Raw genomic sequence first — 20,703 nt, forward strand, 5'->3', positions numbered from 1 at the left:
TTGCTTCCAGGATCCAGCAATACTGATGTTTCTTTAAGTAAGGAAATTGAAGGAAAACAGGTCACTTTTAGCCATATTGAGAAAAAATCCGCGGTCATATTGTATCTAATGTTAATAATTATAGATCAAAGTACGGCCTTCAAGACGTAGCCTTGGCTCACCCGATCAGCAATCTCAGATTGTCTAGTTTTGCATAAAAATTGCTTCCAGGTTCAAGCAATACTGATGTTTCTTAAAGTAAGGAAATCGAAGCCATTTCAGTACTGAAAGAAAAAAATCGGCGGGGGACTCTGCCCCCAACCCTCCTCTCTTGGTGGCCTCAATCGGCGGCCCCCAAACCCCTGCCTCTCCTGAATTCGAACCCTAGTTACGGCCCTGCAGTGCCTACTTTATATGTCACGGTTATAAAGGATAAATGCAAAAGTTAAAGACCAGAATAAACACTAGGAATTGGATAAACATATGACTCATTACAGAAACTGTGAAAAACGGTCCTAAATACAGTTTAGCCATTATTTTAAAGATTTTTTTTTTATATCAAACACTATAAGCAAGGAATTGTGTATTTAATCTGGGAACAGTATATCTCTATATGTTCCTGATTTAATATACAATTCCTTGACCAGAACATCTTTTTCACCAAATTAGGGAGCAGAATATTTTTTAAAAGAAAAAAACACAACCCTTCCTCTTTTGAAGTTAAATGGTCGTTCCCTAATCACATTTTTTTTTTGCCAATATAATGACATAATAAAAAATACAGCACTAGATTATCTAAAAACCAAATTATCATTTTTAATATTTGGTCTGGTAATCACTATAAAACCGTCCAAGTAATCACATAATCAGAAACTCCATGAGTAGCCCGAGGCTCATAAAATAGAATCATTCCCCGTTCAGGCGAAACCATTTGCATTTTCGGCGGGAGATATACTCAACAGAACACGTGATATCAGTACAAAGGTTGACCCTAAACTAAAGTTCACTGATCCAGTATAAAAACATATTATTTACAACAAGTAAAAGACTGTAAAAAAGGTAATGTTTGTAATATTTGATAAGTTCCATGATTGAATATAGACAGGAATATTATAAATCCATCGCAAATTGTGAAAGAAAATGCACAAATAACAAAACAACAACTCACAAACAGTATAAATGAGGGTTTGGATGGGGTTAAATGATTAAAGAATAATGCCCTTAAAAAATGAAGATTAGAGAATAACGGGCCAAAAAAATGAAGATTAGAGAAAAAAGGGGTTAATTTTTTGAAGATTAGAGAAAAAAGGGGTTATTTTTTTTAAAGATTAGAGAAAAGAGGCGTGAATATTAAATGTTTACAGAATAACAGAACCCCCCATCCAGACCCTCATAAATTAAATTGTTGACACACGCATGAGTGCATGTTGTTAACATATTATATAACACGTGAAAGTTGCTTGAGCTTAATAAAAAAATGAAGTAGTCATATTTGTAAATATTTGACCAGTTTAAAATAATAGCTAAATTAAAAACTGTTTAAAAACATCTCTCTGTTTTTCTTCAGCCACTGAATCCCAATATAGGTATACTCAGGACACAGGCACTTGTTTCTATCCATTGGAAGACCCATACCCCGCCCACTATCAACTATATTTAGGAGAAGGTACCCAACTACTTTTTTCACTCTCGTAAATATACGTTGATAGTGGGTCTTCCAATGGATAGAAACAAGTGCCTGTGACTCAGGAACATGTTAGACCATTCAGATATCGCAGATCTAATTTATTCGTTCATAGTGTGTTAATTGATATTTTGATTGCCAATTGATATTTTATCGTGTGTGTTTTTTTATGTTGTGATGTTATGCTATTGTTTCAGAAAAAAGGGAGAAGGTTTGGTACCATTAAAATGTTTAATCCCGCTGCAAATGTTTGCACCTGTCCTAAGTCAGGAATCTGATGTACAGTAGTTGTCGTTTGTTTATGTAATTTATACATGTTTCTTGTTTCTCGTTTTTTTATATAGATTAGACCGTTGGTTTTCCCGTTTGAATAGTTTTACACCATTTGTACACTAGTAATTTTGGGGCCCTTTATAGCTTGTTGTTCGGTGTGAGCCAAGTCTCCGAGTTGAAGGCCGTACATTGCCTTTTTTTTTTACCTTTAATGGTTTACTTTTATAAATTGATATATTGATATTTGGATGGAGAGTTTTCTCATTGGCACTCACACCACATCTTCCTATATCTAGATATACTGTTCCCAGGTATACTGAAATGAATTATTTGGGACTTGTGTAATAGTTTTTGTCTGTGACTGTTTAATAAACAATTATAGCCTTTTTATGAAATCCATACAAGGATATATTCAATAATTGACCTGAAAGAAGTATATTGACTGAGGACGAAGTCCATGGTCCATATACTTCTTTAGATAGACATATATATCCTGTATTAACCTCATACAAAGGCTATAATTGTTATATTATTAATTTTCGACAAGATTTGTTTCAAAGTTGGTGCATTATATTCTCTTTTTTCAATCATTTGATTTTATTGGAATATTATACAGTTATAGGTATCATATTGTCTTTGACAATAACAACATATTAGTTGTTATTTCAAATATTTATATAGGTAAGTTTTTTGTGTATATCTTTAATATGTATTAGAAGAGTTTTTTTCCAAATGGTAGCTAGATCATTAAAATACACTTTTTGAAAACTTTTAACAATATCGTGAAATTTATTAGATGACATCACAAAGTATATCAATTTTGAGACATTTTACAAATAACCGTGCAATATCACTTTTGCAATCAGCCGTCCTCTATCTACCTTCAAAAATAAAGTTTAACATGTGAATATCCCTGAACGAATGAAATAAGTTAATTTTAAATATACAAATCAATAATAATATTGCGTATAAAGTATTTGCTTGAATAGACCCTCAAAGGGTGGGACACTTCAATACTTAATTGATAAAAGATATAGCTGGGGTTCATTATCCCATCCTTTTCATATAATTTAGATTAAAAATGTATACCTTTTCAGATCTTGTCTAGAAAATGTGACCCATTCAAAGGGCACACATCCTATCACCTTGTAATATATATAAAAGGAAGTGTCCCCCCTCAATAATAGATCAGCTTTATAGGAAATTTTCATTTATAATCTAAATATATTTGGGCGGGAGAGCTTTACTTTTTTCGAGAATTAAAGATTGGAATCCAATTCTACAATAGTTCAGATGGGAGAAATAATTTTTTTTTTACAAAAATTGAGCAATTCATTATATATATATATATCTCAATTTGGCAAAGATGCAAAATGATAATTTATTTGATTCAAATACACTGTCACAGTTTCTAATTATTCAACAGTTCCATATATTACAATGATTAAGATACTGACTACTGAGTCTATATCTGTTTGTCAAGGTTTTGTTTTAAAACTTCATTTCAAATCTTAAATTTTCAGTCTTATAACCCTAAAGAAATCTAATGTAATGACTAGAAAAACAATTCACTTTAAAAGGTGGAGTCAACTCAAATAAAAAATCAGGTATTAAAGCAAGAATGTCTAATGATCAGCCAAAGGGGAGTAACTACTCTCCTTTGACAGTGACCAAAAATGTTGATAAAATGTGTTAGGGTAGGCTTAAATAGTACTTATTGTAGGGAGACAGAGAACAGAACAGGATTTTTTTGCCTTATTAATCACAATAACATTTATATTGTATTGAATAGATATATGCACATTTAATGACATTATTTGTTATTGCTTTTCAGATCATAGAATGCATTGACTGATTGCCCTTGAATACAAAAGCAAAACTTTAGGATGGAGTCTGAGAAAACTCCACTACTGTCTGCTGATAGCAACTCTCATACGTATGTAAATATTGATCAAAACAGTCGATCTGTAAAAGAAACAATCTATGTAGACAATGATTTATACCAACCGTATGATGGATCTCAACCACCCAAAAATATGCGGGAAACTTACCTTCAGAAGCCAAGGACCAGCGTTGTTGACCCTGTTGACCCAATAACACTTTCTTGGAAGGATGTCAATGTGTACTCTATACCTGAAGACAAGAAATGTTGTCGTGGAAGTAATCCTGCAGCTATACCAAAGCGTATTCTTAGGAATGGTAGGTAGTTCTCAAGAGAGAAATTTTAATAGGCATACCCAAACTTATTTTTAGGAACAGTAGATACTTATAGAGTAAACGCTACAGATGTACAGCAATTATGACATAATGTTTTGAACAGAAGGTATTTAACAGAAAAAAAATCAAGACAAACAATAGATACCAAAGTACATTTTAAAGAAATTGTGGATATATATTATATATGTTTATGCACCAAAAACACACAATACTTTCTTAGGAATGGTGAGTACGACAAATGGAATACATTACCCTACATCAATACTCAAACATTTTCCTGAATTTTCTGGAAACATGGAATACATTATATTAAATCAATACTGGAAAAGATTCCTGCGAATGACAAGACTTTTTTAGTATTAAACATGGAATACATAAATCCAACATCAATATTCAAAATCTTTCCTGAAAATAGTGGATATAACACAAAGAATGAATATTAACCCTACATCAATGCTTGACCACTTTCTTAGGAATGGTGGTCGGTCATTTCATTTGAATACTGTAAATTCTGAAAGGTTTGCATGCAATTATTATTGTGATTGTTGAGCAATGGACAAAAAAGTGGATTGATTATTACCATTTTATGAAATACTGCATATATTTTTAATAATACTATACATGTATCAAAATTTAAATCAGGATTTTTTGTGAAAACTATCTGTTCTCAATACATGTATTCACAATGATAAAACCATAGCAGAAATTTCTGAATAAACAAGTATCACAAATTACTATTTAAATTTGTTGATGTTTCTCTTTAAGTAAATGGAATTTTGAAACCAGGAACATTAATGGCTTGTATGGGTGCAAGGTAAGAATTATATATTTATTCTTTTAAAAAGCCAAACTTCAAGTTTGAAATACCTGGAGAACATATTGGTCAATTAATTACGGCTGTTAAAAGCATGAGCAGCACATAAAGATATATTGTAATTTTTAAAAGAAATTGTGTAGATGAAATTAAAAAGTAGTTTAAAAAAGAAAATAAGATAGGACTCAAAAAAGATTTAACATTTTTTGCTGCCACAGAAAAAGATTTATTGAGTTGATTTTCCACTAATGATTACACCCCTTTCACTCAAAGTGGTCTTCTGATCTTTACCTTTAAGGGACACTAGCTGTCAAATTCATGTTTATATTCTCATTTGATTTATAACATACTAAAACATATATTCCATTTGCAATAAGTCTGATAACAGTTAACACTGCAGGTACTCAATTATCAATATCAGAATTTCGTGTGTATTCTAGCCTAGACACTATCAACTTAACTTTCGAGATGACCACCAGAGACCTCTGAGTTTCATATAATCCGATATAAACATAAATATAAACAAAAAACGACCTCATGAAGTTGGAGTTTTCTAGGTCTGTTTGATTTCGAGTGATTGAATATAATGTTATTTATTGTTTTTACCTGTATACAAATGATTATTTTGTGGATCGAATCAGTCAATGAAATGGTACACCTTTGTTTCACTTTCAATGTTGTCATTCTTTTCCTTTTACTGGATGACCATGATTTATACATGTGTAATGGTGTGATCAATCTTAAGCTATTGGGTAAAATTGAAGGTCACATGAATACGGATTCAATGAGGTCGAATTATTCACTTGTAAGTGAATAATTCATCAGCAATGTTTCTTTGCCTATTTTGACAAAATTGAACCAAATTGGTTGCTAAATTCTTTTATTATTTCATCATTTCACTTATATTTTAAAACATGATTACTGATTGAACCAAACAAACTCATATTCTTTTTTCATATCTCGTAGCTAGTGCCTCTTTAAACTAAATGTATAAGATCTTGCCTACCACAAAATTTTAAAGACCAATATAGTAATGAGTCCATCTTGTTAATCAAACTAAAATTATTACTTGAGTATAATTGATGATCTATTGGTACTGTAAATGGGAAATTTTCGCGCCGTCTTTATTTCGCGATTTTATAACACAATCTTAATTCGCATTGTTTTAAATTCACAATTTTCCCGTGACCTATATAAATATGTTCATAAATCATTGGGATCGTATAATCATGATAATGGTATGATGTCGTCGTCGTCCGAAGATACATTGGTTTCCGGATAATAACTTTAGTTTAAGTGAATAGATCTTCATGAAATTTTTTCAGAAGGTTCAATACCACAAAAGGAAGGTTGGGATTAATTTTGGGGATGATGGTCCCAACCAATTAGGAATTAGGGGCCCAAAAGGGGCCCAAAACAAGCATTTTTCTAGTTTCAGGATAATAACTTGTGTAGAAGTATTTCAATTGCTCTGAAATCATACCGCAATGTTAAAAACCACAAGTAGAAGGTTTGGATTCATTTTAGGGGTTATGGGGCCAAAGTTTAGGAATTAAGCCCAAAAAGGGGTCAAAACAAGCATTTTTCTACTTTCAAGACAATCACTTATGTGTAATTGTATGGATCTCTCTAAAATTGTACCACAATGTACCATCTAACAGAGGGGAGGCTGGGATTAAGTTTTGGGTTAATTGCCCAAAATATGTAGGAATTAGGGGCCAAAAAAGGGCCAAAAAGAAGCATGTTTCTATTTTCCAAACAATCACGACAATAACTTGTGTTTAAGTGTATGAATCTTTCTAAAATTGTACTACAAGGTTCAATACTGCAATGGAAAGCATTGGATTGAGTTTAAGGGTTATTGCTCCAAGGGGGTTTCAAAAAGTTGGGGGGGAGGGATTTTTTGTTTACAATTTTTTGAAGGGCTTCCTTTTTTTTCAAAATTTTTCAAATTTCGAATTTTGAAAAGTTTCAAGAAGAAATCTTCAATTGCACAGTTGCGCAATAAATTTGTTAGATCTTTGACCACATTAATTTTGTGACAAAAACCTATATTATGTCAAAAATTTGATCACAATCCAAATTCAGACAGAATCAAGCTTGAATATTGTGACCAAATTTGCCCCAACTGTTCAGGGTTCAACCACTGGGGTCGTATAAAGCTGCGCCCTGCAGAGCACCTGGTTATCATTGCTTATCGTTTAGAGGCACACTTATGATTTAATGTATAAATCTATCGTCTGCAAAATCGGTGTTATGCAGTGGTTCACTACATATACTATCAGATACGTATAATTATGTTTCATGTATGGTCTATTAATTATCTTATAAGTAGAGTTTCCTTTAAATTTTCACGGTCGTTTTACTTTTCGCGTTTCACTTCTTATCACTAAGATAGCGAAAATAAAACTGCCGCGAAAATTTCCTTGTTTACAGTATTGGACACACATACACATGAAATATACTTGATGTTTTTCAGTGGTGCTGGAAAGTCAACACTTATGAACATCTTAACATTCAGAAATTGTGGGAAACTTGTTGTTCAAGGGGATGTGAGGGTCAACGGGATAGAAATTGGACGTAGTATCAGGAATGTCTCTGCATATGTCCAACAAGATGATCTATTTATAGGTGCCTTAACAGTCAGGGAACACTTACAATTCAGGGTTTGTAGTTAAAACAAGAAACAATGTTTTTAAAATCTTCTCATGCATACTCTGGACTGGTAAAACCACTGATTTTTGTGAGCAACCTATTAACACAATCTAATGTCGCATGACTTGACAAATATGAAAATAAAACAAATGTAAAATTAAGAAAAATGGGCTAGACAATGCATAGGTAGTGAAAAAGTATCTGCATAATTAAGATGGTTGCTAGTGATTACAGATGGATACTATAAATTCAGTAATAATTGCAGGCATTTATTATTGCCATTTTTAAGAATTGACAAAAATGTGAGATTAATTATTGCCATGTCAGGAAGTTCTTATAGGTATACTCATCCAGTAGCATTATTCATATATAAAACACACCTCACAATAATTATACCCCCGCTTTAAAAAGGGGGGTATACTGTTTTACCTCTGTCTGTCCTTCCGTCAGTCAGTCCGTCCATCCCATGAATATTTTTCGTCTCATTTTTCTCAGGAACTACAATATAAGGATTTCTGAAATTTGGTTTCAGGGTTTATCTAAGTCAGCTATACCGTGTGATGCGTTTTCAGATTGATCACTTGACAACTTCCTGTTTACCAAACACTTGTATGATTTTACACATGATAGCCAAGTTGAAAATTTTCGTCACATTTTTCTCAGGAACTACAATACAAGGATTTCTGAAATTTGGTTTCAGGATTTATATAAGTCAGCTATACCGTGTGATGCGTTTTCAGATTCATCACTCGACAACTTCCTGTTTACCGAACACTTGCATATTTTTACACTATTAATATTATCCACTTGCAGCGGGGGTATCATCAGTGAGCAGTAGCTCGCAGTTTCACTTGTTTTTGAAGTTTTATTAAGTTGAAGCTTTATAATGAAATGTTTCAAGATCATCATTTTTTACTTCAATGACATTAGTTAATCAATAATTTTTTTTCTAAGGACAGATCTGATATTTTACAGTCAATACATTTTCAGCTATACAGATTTAGGGAATTGTAATAATTTTACTTCTTTTGGTATTGACCTTTTCAATTTATTTTTAGGCCATTTTAAGGATGAATAAAAGTATAAGAAAAAGTAAAAGATTGGAAAGAGTGGAGGAGGTTATACATGAGGTAAAGGATACAAGACAGAAAATTGTATATATTTAACTCTCACCATGCCATACTGAATCACTTTACCAAGATTTATAAAATTTTATTCTTTTTCAGTGGAGTTGCCTGTTTTGCCACGTTAATGAAATCATATTATTCCCTGACCCAGTTATTTGTTTCTGTTATTGAAATAAATGTTTCAATTTTTAAATCTCAATTGAATATGATATTTTCCCAAGAGTCTTAAATGATGAAGAAAATTAAATGAATTTGGATATAGATCCCTTATGTTTACCTCATTGTCATAATTCAGTAACTGCTTAAAAACCTGTAGAGTTCCTTTGTTATGTGAATTTTTCACTTATAATGAGTAATGAGATTGTTGTATTTGGTATATGAAATATGCCAGGTCTACATTTGTACCAAGTTGTATGCTGTTCTTAAAGTTCAGTTTTATGTTAAAAGATTACAAAAGAACCCAATTGATAAAATATACCTAACTGAATAAACAACAAGTAAGCCTCCATGTGGAATTCAAATGCTCTAAAAAGGTCAGTGAATTATAGCTGTGCTTACAGTTATTGTTTAAACAAACTTGTTTCGACATCCACTTTTACAAAGAATATTTTCAAAAAAAGAAAAAGTGTTTAATGTATCAAGGAATTTTACTTCATTTCTTTAGAAATATTATGTTAACCAGTGACAAAAGTAGTGGCAACAAACGTAGCAATCAACCAAATCAGAGTAGCCCGGGTAATTAACTTTGAATTTCAGTCTGTGGATTAAGATGTTTAAACATTGATGACTTTGTCAAGCCTTCATGAAATGTTTTGAATGCTTCTTCATGGTCAAGCAAATTTTTTTTTACTCCCATATTTACTTGCTAAATGTACTTAATTTTTGGCTATCATAAACCTTACACTTTTATATTGAAAACAGGTATTGCAGGTAAGATTCTTTTTTCTCACTGAAATTAAAAAAAAAGAAAAATTTCAAAGGGTTTCATGGACCTTTTCCATCTAGCCTACAATCCCTGCTTTTTTTTTTTTTTTTAAATTTAATTACTTTTTGAGGGGTTGGTGAGTTGGAGGAGTAATATATCAGAATTAACATTACAAGCAGAGATAAATATAAACAGCAGAAGAGTATTTTAAAAGTTTTACATTACAATAGTATGAAATGTATGTTATTTATTGCAGCTTGGTCTGTCAAAGTGTGCTAATACATTGATCGGTACACCAGGACGGATAAAAGGTATATCAGGCGGGGAAATGAAAAGACTCTCTTTCGCTTCAGAGGTAAAAACATTTATATTCTAAAAAGTATGTTGTAGATTTGAATGTTTGATAGTTTGTAATTTGATGATGTTTGATAGTTTGTAATTTGATGATGTTTATGTACAGAAAATATGATAAGACATACACATGAACTAACAATGTGGTGTTAATTAAAATAAGAATTTTGTATTCTGTATTGTATATAAAGATATTATACTGATGCACATGAGACAATGATGTGAAAATAAGAAGTGGTATGATTGCCAATGAGACAACTTTCCACCAAAGTTCAAATAAAATGAATGTAAGCAATTATAGGCAAAGGTACAACCTTTAACAATGAAAAAAGCGGACAGCTATCAAGACTGTGACATGAAAAATATGAAACAATTCAGTTGAGAAAACTAACATATCTGGTTCAAAAGGTCATACTATATTTTGTACTACAATGTATATATCAGCCATCTTCAGAGGTCTACAATATGTTTGATCTGTAAGTAATTAAAAAAGGATTGTGTTTATCTCCCTTTGAATTTTTTAGAACAGTGATATGTTTGATCAGTAATTAATCAAAAATAACGTGATTATCTCCCTTGTCATGTTTTAGAAGAATGATCTAGATCAGTAAGTAATTAAAAAAATAATGTGATTATATCCCTTGTTATGTTGTAGAACTATGATCTGTTAGATCAGTAAGTTATTAAAAAAGAATGAGATTATCTCCCTTGTCATGTTTTAGAATAATGATATGTTTGATCAATAATTAATTAAAAAAGAATATGATTATCTCCCTTGTCATATTTTAATTTATTGATATGTTGACAGTTTCTCTAATTTTTTTCATGTGGAACACTCAAAACACAAAGGTCTGAAACCCCTTAGTAGAAAGAAAAAAAGGGGTTTAAAAACAGAACCGCCAAAGTATTTAAGATTAACTTTCTGTCTTTTCCAAAGAAGTTTCAAATATGCAATTTTATTGAAATGAATAATTATGGCAAATGTTATTATGAAAACTAATTAAAAGAGTATTTATATTTCAGATACTAACAAACCCACCATTATTATTTTGTGATGAGCCTACCTCAGGATTAGATTCCTATATGGCTATGAATATTGTAGATATGTTAAAAAACCTGGCAGCCAAAGGCCATACAATATTGTGTACCATACATCAGCCATCTTCTGAGGTCTATGATATGTTTGATCAGTAAGTAAATAAAAAAAGAATGTAATTATCTCCCTTGTAATGTGAAAAAAACAATTGATTGATTAGTTTAGCATTCAAAACCTATGCCTTGTTAAACATAGTTATATTTTATTCTACCATTACAGGGGAAAACAATTTTAGCTTAAAACTGTTGATATCACAAGAGAAAATTATTTTTACTACTCTGCAAATGGGATTGTTGTATGATGCCAGTAGGTCAAGATGTTAAAAATCTCTTGTCAAATGTGGTACAATTCCAAACAGCAAAATAGTATAGTGGAAACAAATTGATTACTCAGTCATGGTCTATTGACAATGAAGCTTTGCATAGTTTACATGATAAAGTTTGTGATTATATCAGCTTTAGCTGAACCACTTATGTTAAGTCAATGATATTTGGTAAATAGATGTATTTGCATTTGCAAGTCTCGTTTCCAAAGAAATAATATGGCCCTATCCCCAATTTTATAGCCAACTATATGGTACCTGTTTTTTCTCATTGTTGAAGGCTGTATGGTGCCTACAATTACTTACATCTATATATAGCTACTTCATTTCAACTTTGATGCATAGTCATCTCACTGGCAATCATACCGCATCCCTATATTTTAATATCAAAATACACAAACCCTTAAATATTATTTTTGGGATGATGAGTGTGCTCTATTATATATCTTAGCATGCACATTTAAAAGTCAAATAGATATTAAGATTTTGTATAATTTTCACCACTTTATTGAATTTACTGTCAATTCATGACTGTATAACTGATGAAAAGGGTATATTTTTAACGAAAACAAGAATTGGTTTTATTACAGTTCCTATATTTAACATTTAATTATCAGAATACAAGAAAGTTTAAAAAATAATTGATTTTAGGGCTGATTTGGACCAAATTGTATATTTTCTTTTGTTTCTAGCATTTAGTTACTAATATATTTATAAAAAAATGTGTCCGAAGTACATGGATGCCCATCCGCACTATCATTTTCTATGTTCAATGGAACGTGAAAATGTGGAAAAATCTCTAATTTGGCATTAAAATCAGAAAGATCATATCATAGGGAACATGTGTTCTAAGTTTGAATTAGATTGGACTTCAACTTCATCAAAAACTACCTCGACCAAAAACTTTAACCTGAAGCGAGACAGACGGAGGGAAAAACGAACGAACGGAAGAACGTAAGAACGAACTGACGAACAGACGGACGCACAGACCAGAAAACATAATGCCCATAAATGGGGAATAAAAAAAAGCAACATGCAATAAGATATAGGCATTGGTCAACCCATGACTAACTTGGACAAATTCAGAATGGTTTTCTCAATATTTTATTTTTGTGTTCAATGTTTCAAAACTGATGAAGACTCTATTTTACTTTACAATGTAATTATTTAAAAAATTATGTGAGTTATAAATTAGAAGTTTATAAGTTGTCTTCCTTTGGCTTACAGGTTATTATTGCTAGCAGAGGGAAGAACAGCTTATATGGGACCTGCCAAGGAAGGCTTAGATTTCTTCAAAGAGTAAGTAGGAAATAATAGAGAAAGTAAAAACTAGGTTTTATATTTTGAGATTGTTGATACAATACACATTTATGCCAATTGATGCAAAAGTTGTATCATGTTGAATTTCAAAATTAGAAATTTTTCAAGGTGTAGATAAACCCTTTCCTCCATTGATTTTTTTGTTTTGCATACTTGATTCGCATAGGATTTTTCAATAAAATCCTGAAAATATGCTTTAAAGTATTAATGCATTGCGAAAAACAAATATTTCATCAAATAAATTTAAGTCAGATATTCCTATGATATTCCTTTTCATATTGGATACAAATTTTATTAAGTCTACTGCAGACACTTTGTAGTCAAAGCTTTTCAACAGATGTACTACACAGGCGTCAAAAGGCGTCATTATGGAGTAAAGGGGGTGGCGTCAAAAGGGGTCACTATGGAGGAAAGGGTTAACATGGGCCCTACAATACATTTAAATGTTTCAGTGTGATGAAGTAAAAAAGTAAGTAGTTCTAGAAAAAAAAATAGAAGGAAAATCTCATGATTAATTGTGTTTGTATTTTTAAAGTATTTAAATTCATTCTCTTTTTATTCAAGACTTGAATTAACTACCTAGAAAAGCTTTTTATAAGAACACATTTTACAAGTAGTTGATAACGAAAGTTGGTTAAACATGTTATAAATGATAATTTCCATTGCAGGCAGGGTTACCCCTGTCCAGTGAACTACAATCCTGCCGACTACTTCATTATGACAATGGCCATATTACCTGATCAACTAGATAGTTGTAGGAAGAGAGTAGAGGTAAGGTATTCAAAAAACAACTTTTCAGCCAATACCAAATATTTTCCATTGACTTAACATGCTTAAGGAGGCTTGAGGGTACACAAATTTTGGCAATTTAACTTTTTCAGCAAAAATTAAACATTTTTTATTTTCATTACAAACTTTATTTATTAAACTATTAGTTGTTACTTTATGATATGGTACAAAAATCAACCAAAAAAATCAATAAGTTTTGACCCCAGATGAAAAAGCTCCAAATTATCTCCCTTTGGTACAAAAATGCAATGTTTTTGCGTTAAAATTAGACAGTCATTGGTCAAATTAAATATACCTTATTTACATTGACAGATATGTTTACATAATAATTTTTGTCGAGCCTGCAACTTTTGTTGCAGAAAGCTCGACATAGGGATAGTGATCCGTCGGCGGCGGCGTTAGCTAACTTTTTAAAAGCTTTATATTTTAGAGGGTGGAAGACCTGGATGCTTCATACTTTGTATATAGATGCCTCATGTTACGAAGTTTCCGTCAGTCACATGTCAAATGTCCTTGACCTCATTTTCATGGTTCAGAGACCACTTGAAAAAAAAGTTCAGATTTTTTGTAATGTTGAATTCTCTCTTATTATAAGTAATAGGATAATTATATTTGGTATGTGCGTACCTTGCAAGGTCCTCATGCCCATCAGACAGTTTTCACTTGACCTCGACCTCATTTCATGGATCAGTGAACAAGGTTAAGTTTTGGTGGTCAAGTCCATATCTCAGATACTATAAGCAATAGGTCTAGTATATTCGGTGTATGGAAGGACTGTAAGGTGTACATGTCCAACTGGCAGGTGTCATCTGACCTTGACCTCATTTTCATGGTTCAGTGATTATAGTTAAAGTTTTTGTGTTTTGGTCTGTTTTTCTCATACTTTATGCAATAGATCTACTATATGTGTTGTATGGAATGATTGTAAGATGTACATGTCTAGCGGGCAGATGTCATCTGACCTTGACCTCATTTTCATGGTTGAGTGGTCAAAGTTAAGTTTTTGAGTTTTGGTCTTTTTATCTAATACTATATGCCATAGGTCAACTATATTTGGTGTATGGAAATATTTTATGATCTATATGTCAGTCCCGCAGGTTTTATTTGACCTCGACCTCATTTTCACGGTTCATTGCTCAGTGTTAAGTTTTTGTGTTTTGGTCTATTTTTCTTAAACTATAAGTAATAGGTCAACTATATTTGTTGTATGGAAGCATTGTTAGCTGTACATGTCTGCCTGGCATGGTTCATCTGACCTTGACCTCATTTTCATGGTTCATTGGTCTTTGTTTAGTTATCTTGGTTAATGCTAAGTTTATGTGACAGTTTTTAATAAAGCTTTATACTTAGGACTATCAACATAATATCAATAATTAGTAAAGAAGGCGAGACATTTCAGCGTGTGCACTCTTGTTAATATTATAGTCAGTGTCAAAACATAACCCATCCTTGTTTGCTTGGTTAATTAACATAGTCAAAATCATGGTTTTGTTATATTTCATGGTATTATTTCAATAACACCATAACAAGGGTTAACCTTTCATTACATTGTAAACATCATCGCCATTGTGATGTCACAAAAATGTTTTGAATATTGTGTCATCACCGGTCAAACTTAACTTAATAAGCATCATTGACATCATTTGTCATTTTAATATTGTCTTTCCTATACCTTGTTTACATCCTAGTTATAGGGATGTTTACCTTCAACACAGTGTCAACATCAATATAACCTTTATATTATGCTGGAGTGAAATATTCAGGCTAGTAATGCATTTGATAGGTTAACTCGACAGAGAAAATAATCCCTTTTACCCTGTGAAAAAAATTGAAGGTCAGAATTGTAATTAATTTGAGATCAGGACACTCCAGTATAGTATAAGGGTTATTCTGGCTTCACAGGAGATCATACCCCCTGTCAGAGCTCTTTATTCTCTTCTTCAGGTGGCTCAGTAAATATCAAATACTAACAGAAATATGAACCCATATCGCTAGCAAAGATTCAGTATAACATATACTATGATAATAGATTGACAAAGGATATGAAGTATTCATTCATGACACATTATCAGTACATACACAGCAAAAAAAAACACAAACAATTAAGCAAAGGAACAGTGCTTTTATTGCTGTTTTTCATCTTAAAGTGTCACAGTGAGTTTCACACTCTGGACATAGAGATGTATGGAGGACAATTGTAATGTAGTACCCTAGTTTAATTCTATTCAGCTGTTTTAAGAAGTTGCCTACTAATTTACAATTATAGCCTTTGTATGAGGTCGATACAAGGATATATTGACCTGAAATAAGTATATTGACTGAGGATGAAGTCAGAGGTTGAGCTACTTCTTTGGGTCAATATGTCCTGTATTGACCTCAAACATAGGCTATAATTGTTATATTATTAATTTCCAACCTTATTTGTATCAAAATCGTCATTTCATTTTGTTGGAATTTTATAGATATCGTATTGTCTCCTAGACAATAACAACATATTAGTTGTTATTTCATTTACTTTTTTTGTTATTTTTTTTTTACATCCTATGTTTTTGAAGATTTTTTTATCTTCAAATAATCGATCATAGATATTTTTTATAAAACTTTCAACAATATCATGAAATTCATAACATGACATCACAAAGTATATTGGTTTTTAGATATTCTAAAAATAACCGTGCAATATACTTTTTGCTGTGCAATATGTTTTTTGCTATCCGTGATTTTCTCTCTACCTTTGAAAATATAGTTTAACATGTGACTATTCCTGAATGAATCAAATTTGTTAAAATATACGAATTAATAATATCATAGAGTATAACATGGACTGATCTAAGAAAGTGTCCCTTTATGTTGCTTTTGCTTACTTGACAGGCAACACAACAATGTAAGCAAGGTTATAGCAAAATAACTAGTACTGAAAAAAAAAAATGAACCATATTGCCAAAATAGCAATGCTACTGTATGTAAAATAGATATAGAAAAGTATACATATTAATGCTGACACCATGTTGAAGACCATACATCATTATGACCAGGGTGTAAAACTCACTGTGATTTGGAGATGAAAAACAGATATCAGTAGTCATCTTTATATTGCAGAAAATTTGTGATGCATTTTCCAAAAGTAAACATGCAGTTGAGTTAACCAAGGAAACAGATATCGTTTGCAATGGTACCAATCCTGTAACCACGACAAACTTGGTAAGTTAATCATTATCGTGATATAGCCATTCTGAGCTGATGTGGCATCAAGAAACAAAATAGTCTTAAAAAACAACTGGCTTGGTAACAAATTTATCCTTTGAAAATTTATACCCTTTGAAAAAAGACTTGATTTTATTCTAAGTGAGTATAATTGGTGTAAATATGGATTTCTATAAGTGACCTTATAAACTGCTTTTGTTGGACAGATAAAAAAAAAGCATCACTTTTTGTCGAGCCTGCAACTTTTGTTGCAGAAAGCTCGACATAGGGATAGTGATCCGGCGGCGGCGGCGGCGGCGGCGGTGTTAGCTCACTTCTTAAAAGCTTTATATTTTAGAAGGTGGAAGACCTGGATGCTTCATACTTTGTATATAGATGCTTCATGTTACGAAGTTTCCGTCAGTCACATGTCCAATAACCTTGACCTCATTTTCATGGTTCAGTGACTACTTGAAAAAAAAGTTCAAATTTTTTGTAATGTTGAATTCTCTCTTATTATAAGTAATAGGATAACTATATTTGATATGTGCGTACCTTGCAAGGTCCTCATGTCTGTCAGACAGTTTTCACTTGACCTCGACCTCATTTCATGGATCAGTGAACAAGGTTAAGTTTTGGTGGTCAAGTCCATATCTCAGATACTATAAGCAATAGGGCTAGTATATTCAGTGTATGGAAGGACTGTAAGGTGTACATGTCCAACTGGCAGGTGTCATCTGACCTTGACCTCATTTTCATGGTTCAGTGGTTATAGTTAAATTTTTGTGTTTTGGTGTGTTTTTCTCATACTATATGCAATAGGTCTACTATATTTGTTGTATGGAATGATTGTATGGTGTACATGTCTAGCGGGCAGATGTCATGTGACCTTGACCTCATTTTCATGGTTCAGTGGTCAAAGTTAAGTTTGTGAGTTTTGGTCTTTTTACCTAATACTATATGCCAAAGGTCAACTATATTTGGTGTATGGAAATATTTTATGATCTTTATGTCAGTCGCGAAGGTTTTATTTGACCGTGACCTCATTTTCACAGTTCATTGCACAGTGTTCAGTTTTTGTGTTTTGGTCTATTTTTCTTAAACTATAAGTAATGGGTCAACTATATATGTTGTATAGAAGCATTGCTAGCTGTACATGTCTGCCAGGCATGGTTCATCTGACTTTGACCTCATTTTCAAGGTTCATTGGTCTTTGTTGAGTTATCTTGGTTTATGTTAAGTTTATGTGACAGTTGTAATAAAGCTTAGCTTTATACTCAGGACTATCAACATAATATCAATGATTAGTATAGAAGGCGAGACATTTCAGCGTGTGCACTCTTGTTTTTTTTATCAGCAACTTATTTTAGACTGAAGACAACTTAAAGTGTGACATATAATATAAACACATGTTAAAACTATCACATTAGAAGGATGCAGTATTGTTTATACATCGGATGTATTGTACAACCTTTTCCTGAAGTAATAAGTTCATACTGGTTCATGTTATCATCCTTTAAGGAAGCTATACTTCCCTGTACAGATTTGGCTATCCTTAAGGTCCTTTGTTAATTTAGTTATCTCTTCAAATACCCTATATTTTATGTTTTTTCAGGTGCAGTTACATTGGTTCCGTTAATGTAATTATTTATTATATGATATTTATAAGCCATTATTACGGCAGTACAAATGTATTTTAAAACTGTCAGAAATTGCATTATTATATGCCATGATTATGATTTATCAATTATCATAGTCATATTGGCAAATGCCACAGGCAAATGGAAAGTGCAAATTGTTTGGGTTTTTTCCCAAATTTTCACAATAATATCTATCAAAATGAAAAATGTATACAATTCACCAGTTAGGCATAATTTAGGCAGTAAATCACCTTTTATTGGTTCTTTGAAAATTGGTAATTTTTCTAATCTAAAGAATGGAAATGGGGAATGTTTCAAAAAGACAACAACCCAACCAAAGAGCAGACAACAGACAAAGGCTTCCATGAATTTTTTTATTGCAGGACTTTCAAATTTGAAACAAATAATATATAAAAAAAACTTGTTAAAAGGATTAAATTGTATATTAAATATAATTTACTACGGTAAACTATTGTTGTCCTTTCTGTATTCAGAAACAATTTGTATTAACCACACTCTAAAATTATATCCCTACTCTGGGGATATTGCATATACCCTGTCTGTCTGTCTGTTTCTCCAAGATATATTTCCATTACATGTTTCTCATGTTTTGGTGAACAAATAGACTCCATACTTGGCCATCAGCTTAGGAGTGATGAGTTTTGATGTGTGAGTTTTTTTTTAGAATCTGTAAGACACCTAGTTCATGTTTCCCAAAACTTTTTTCAAATGTTAAGACTTAAGTACCCTTAAAAGTTTCCATTTTCTATAGTTCATCTCAATTAAGGATAATAAGCTTAACATATAAGTTTTCATCCTACTGTCCTTTTGACTCTAGTGAATAGTTTTTTTTGGCCATCATAACACATCTCCTTATTTTTAAAAATTCCTTTTGTTGAAAACAATATGTTTAAGGTGGCTCGGGCGTATTCGAAGTTTCTATCAGAAGTGCCGTATTTTTGGATATTTTATTCTTTAAAGAAAATGAATCAAATTGGTCGAAAAAAAATAGGGGGTCACGGACCATTCAAGCCCAAAATTTTACTTTTAAACAGGTATGTAAAAGGGACCATTTTTCAATGAAATGATAGGGGAAATAGAGGTGTTGACATATTTTTTTCGGAATATCAAAAAAACGTTCTATGACAATTGTTCAAAATCTGTAATATGAAAAGCTGGAATACAGCTTCAAAGAATGAGCCAATAAAAAACATAGGTCACCGATAAGGAAAAAAAAATGTTTTGCCTTACAACCCAAATTTTGGCGGGAAAATGGTAAAAATGGGTGAAATGTCATTTTGACCCTTTAAAAAATACCGATAATAACGAAAATATTCTATTAGTCACATAACTACAATGATTTAATATTTCTAATCAATCAAAATATGAAAAAAAATTACGACAAATACTTCTGTAATTCATGCGTGAAATTATGCGCAGTCGAATAGTCCCGAGCCACCTTAAGTTGACCTCTAGAGAGTTTTTAGTGTTATTTGGATGCAGTCTCACTAAGCATATATATCCAATATTTTCTTCTGAAAAGTCATTACTATGGATTCATTTATTTTCATTGGTACCAATTTTCTTGGATTAAGGAAAACTTGCATGTTTGTTAATATTTAATTTGGCAAAGTCTACATACGTTCCTTTAGACAATTCATTACATTGTATTTGTTGAACATTTAAATTTGTGGTTCCCCTGTCCCCATGAAATCCACTAAAATTGATATCCAAGGAATATTAATGAATCCACAGTTCATGATGAAGTAACTTCTAAACTTTATCTCCTGTCAGGTGTGGTTCAATATACATTGGTTTCAAAAAGAATGAAATCTTGAAGTCACAAAAAACATTGAATAGATTAAAACTGCCTTTGACACAGCTTCCACAGTTTAATTTATTAACGTTTAAAAAGGTTATAATGTCTTTCTGCCATGAATATCTTTAACTTCAAAAACAAGGTTGTCAGCTATCCAAACTTTATGAAGTTGAGCCATTATTGCTAAGTTTATATAGCTTCAGCACTTGCTTGGAAGTTGAAATAACACAAGGTTTCATCATCAACTGGTTTTCATAATACCATTCATCAAAATAGTAAGATGCAAAACTTTGAAATTTCTTGTTTAGAAAAGAGGGTAAAATAAATTTCTTGTTTGGAAAAGAGAGTAAAATAAATCCTGTCTTCATCTTCAAATTATACAAACAATATTTAAAGATTAAGATGGACACTGATGTCAACCTTGACCATATATATGGCATCATGCTTAAACTGTTGTTTAATAAAAATAGAAAACAAAAATAATTTTTACACTCTATTTACTAGTTAAA

At 31.7% G+C, this 20,703-nt stretch overlaps 1 protein-coding gene across 2 annotated transcripts in view; it reads left to right on the forward strand.

Annotated features, from left to right (window-relative positions):
- LOC143064446 (protein white-like) overlaps positions 1-20,703 on the forward strand; it is a 60,759-nt gene that overhangs the window by 1,863 nt on the left and 38,193 nt on the right. Inside the window, exons 1-10 of one of the 2 annotated variants that reach the window (XM_076237273.1) lie at positions 934-1,038; positions 3,771-4,135; positions 4,919-4,967; positions 7,447-7,633; positions 8,681-8,752; positions 9,931-10,029; positions 11,049-11,215; positions 12,671-12,742; positions 13,432-13,534; positions 16,652-16,753. In XM_076237273.1, the coding sequence (XP_076093388.1) occupies positions 3,823-4,135; positions 4,919-4,967; positions 7,447-7,633; positions 8,681-8,752; positions 9,931-10,029; positions 11,049-11,215; positions 12,671-12,742; positions 13,432-13,534; positions 16,652-16,753 (1,164 nt within the window). In that variant the 5' untranslated portion in view covers positions 934-1,038; positions 3,771-3,822. Of the gene's footprint in view, positions 1-933; positions 1,039-3,770; positions 4,136-4,918; positions 4,968-7,446; positions 7,634-8,680; positions 8,753-9,930; positions 10,030-11,048; positions 11,216-12,670; positions 12,743-13,431; positions 13,535-16,651; positions 16,754-20,703 lie in introns of those variants that run through there. The other variant, XM_076237274.1, reaches the window with a different exon arrangement.

This window comes from Mytilus galloprovincialis, chromosome 2, assembly GCF_965363235.1.
Source record: "Mytilus galloprovincialis chromosome 2, xbMytGall1.hap1.1, whole genome shotgun sequence".
Lineage (NCBI taxonomy): Eukaryota > Metazoa > Mollusca > Bivalvia > Mytilida > Mytilidae > Mytilus > Mytilus galloprovincialis.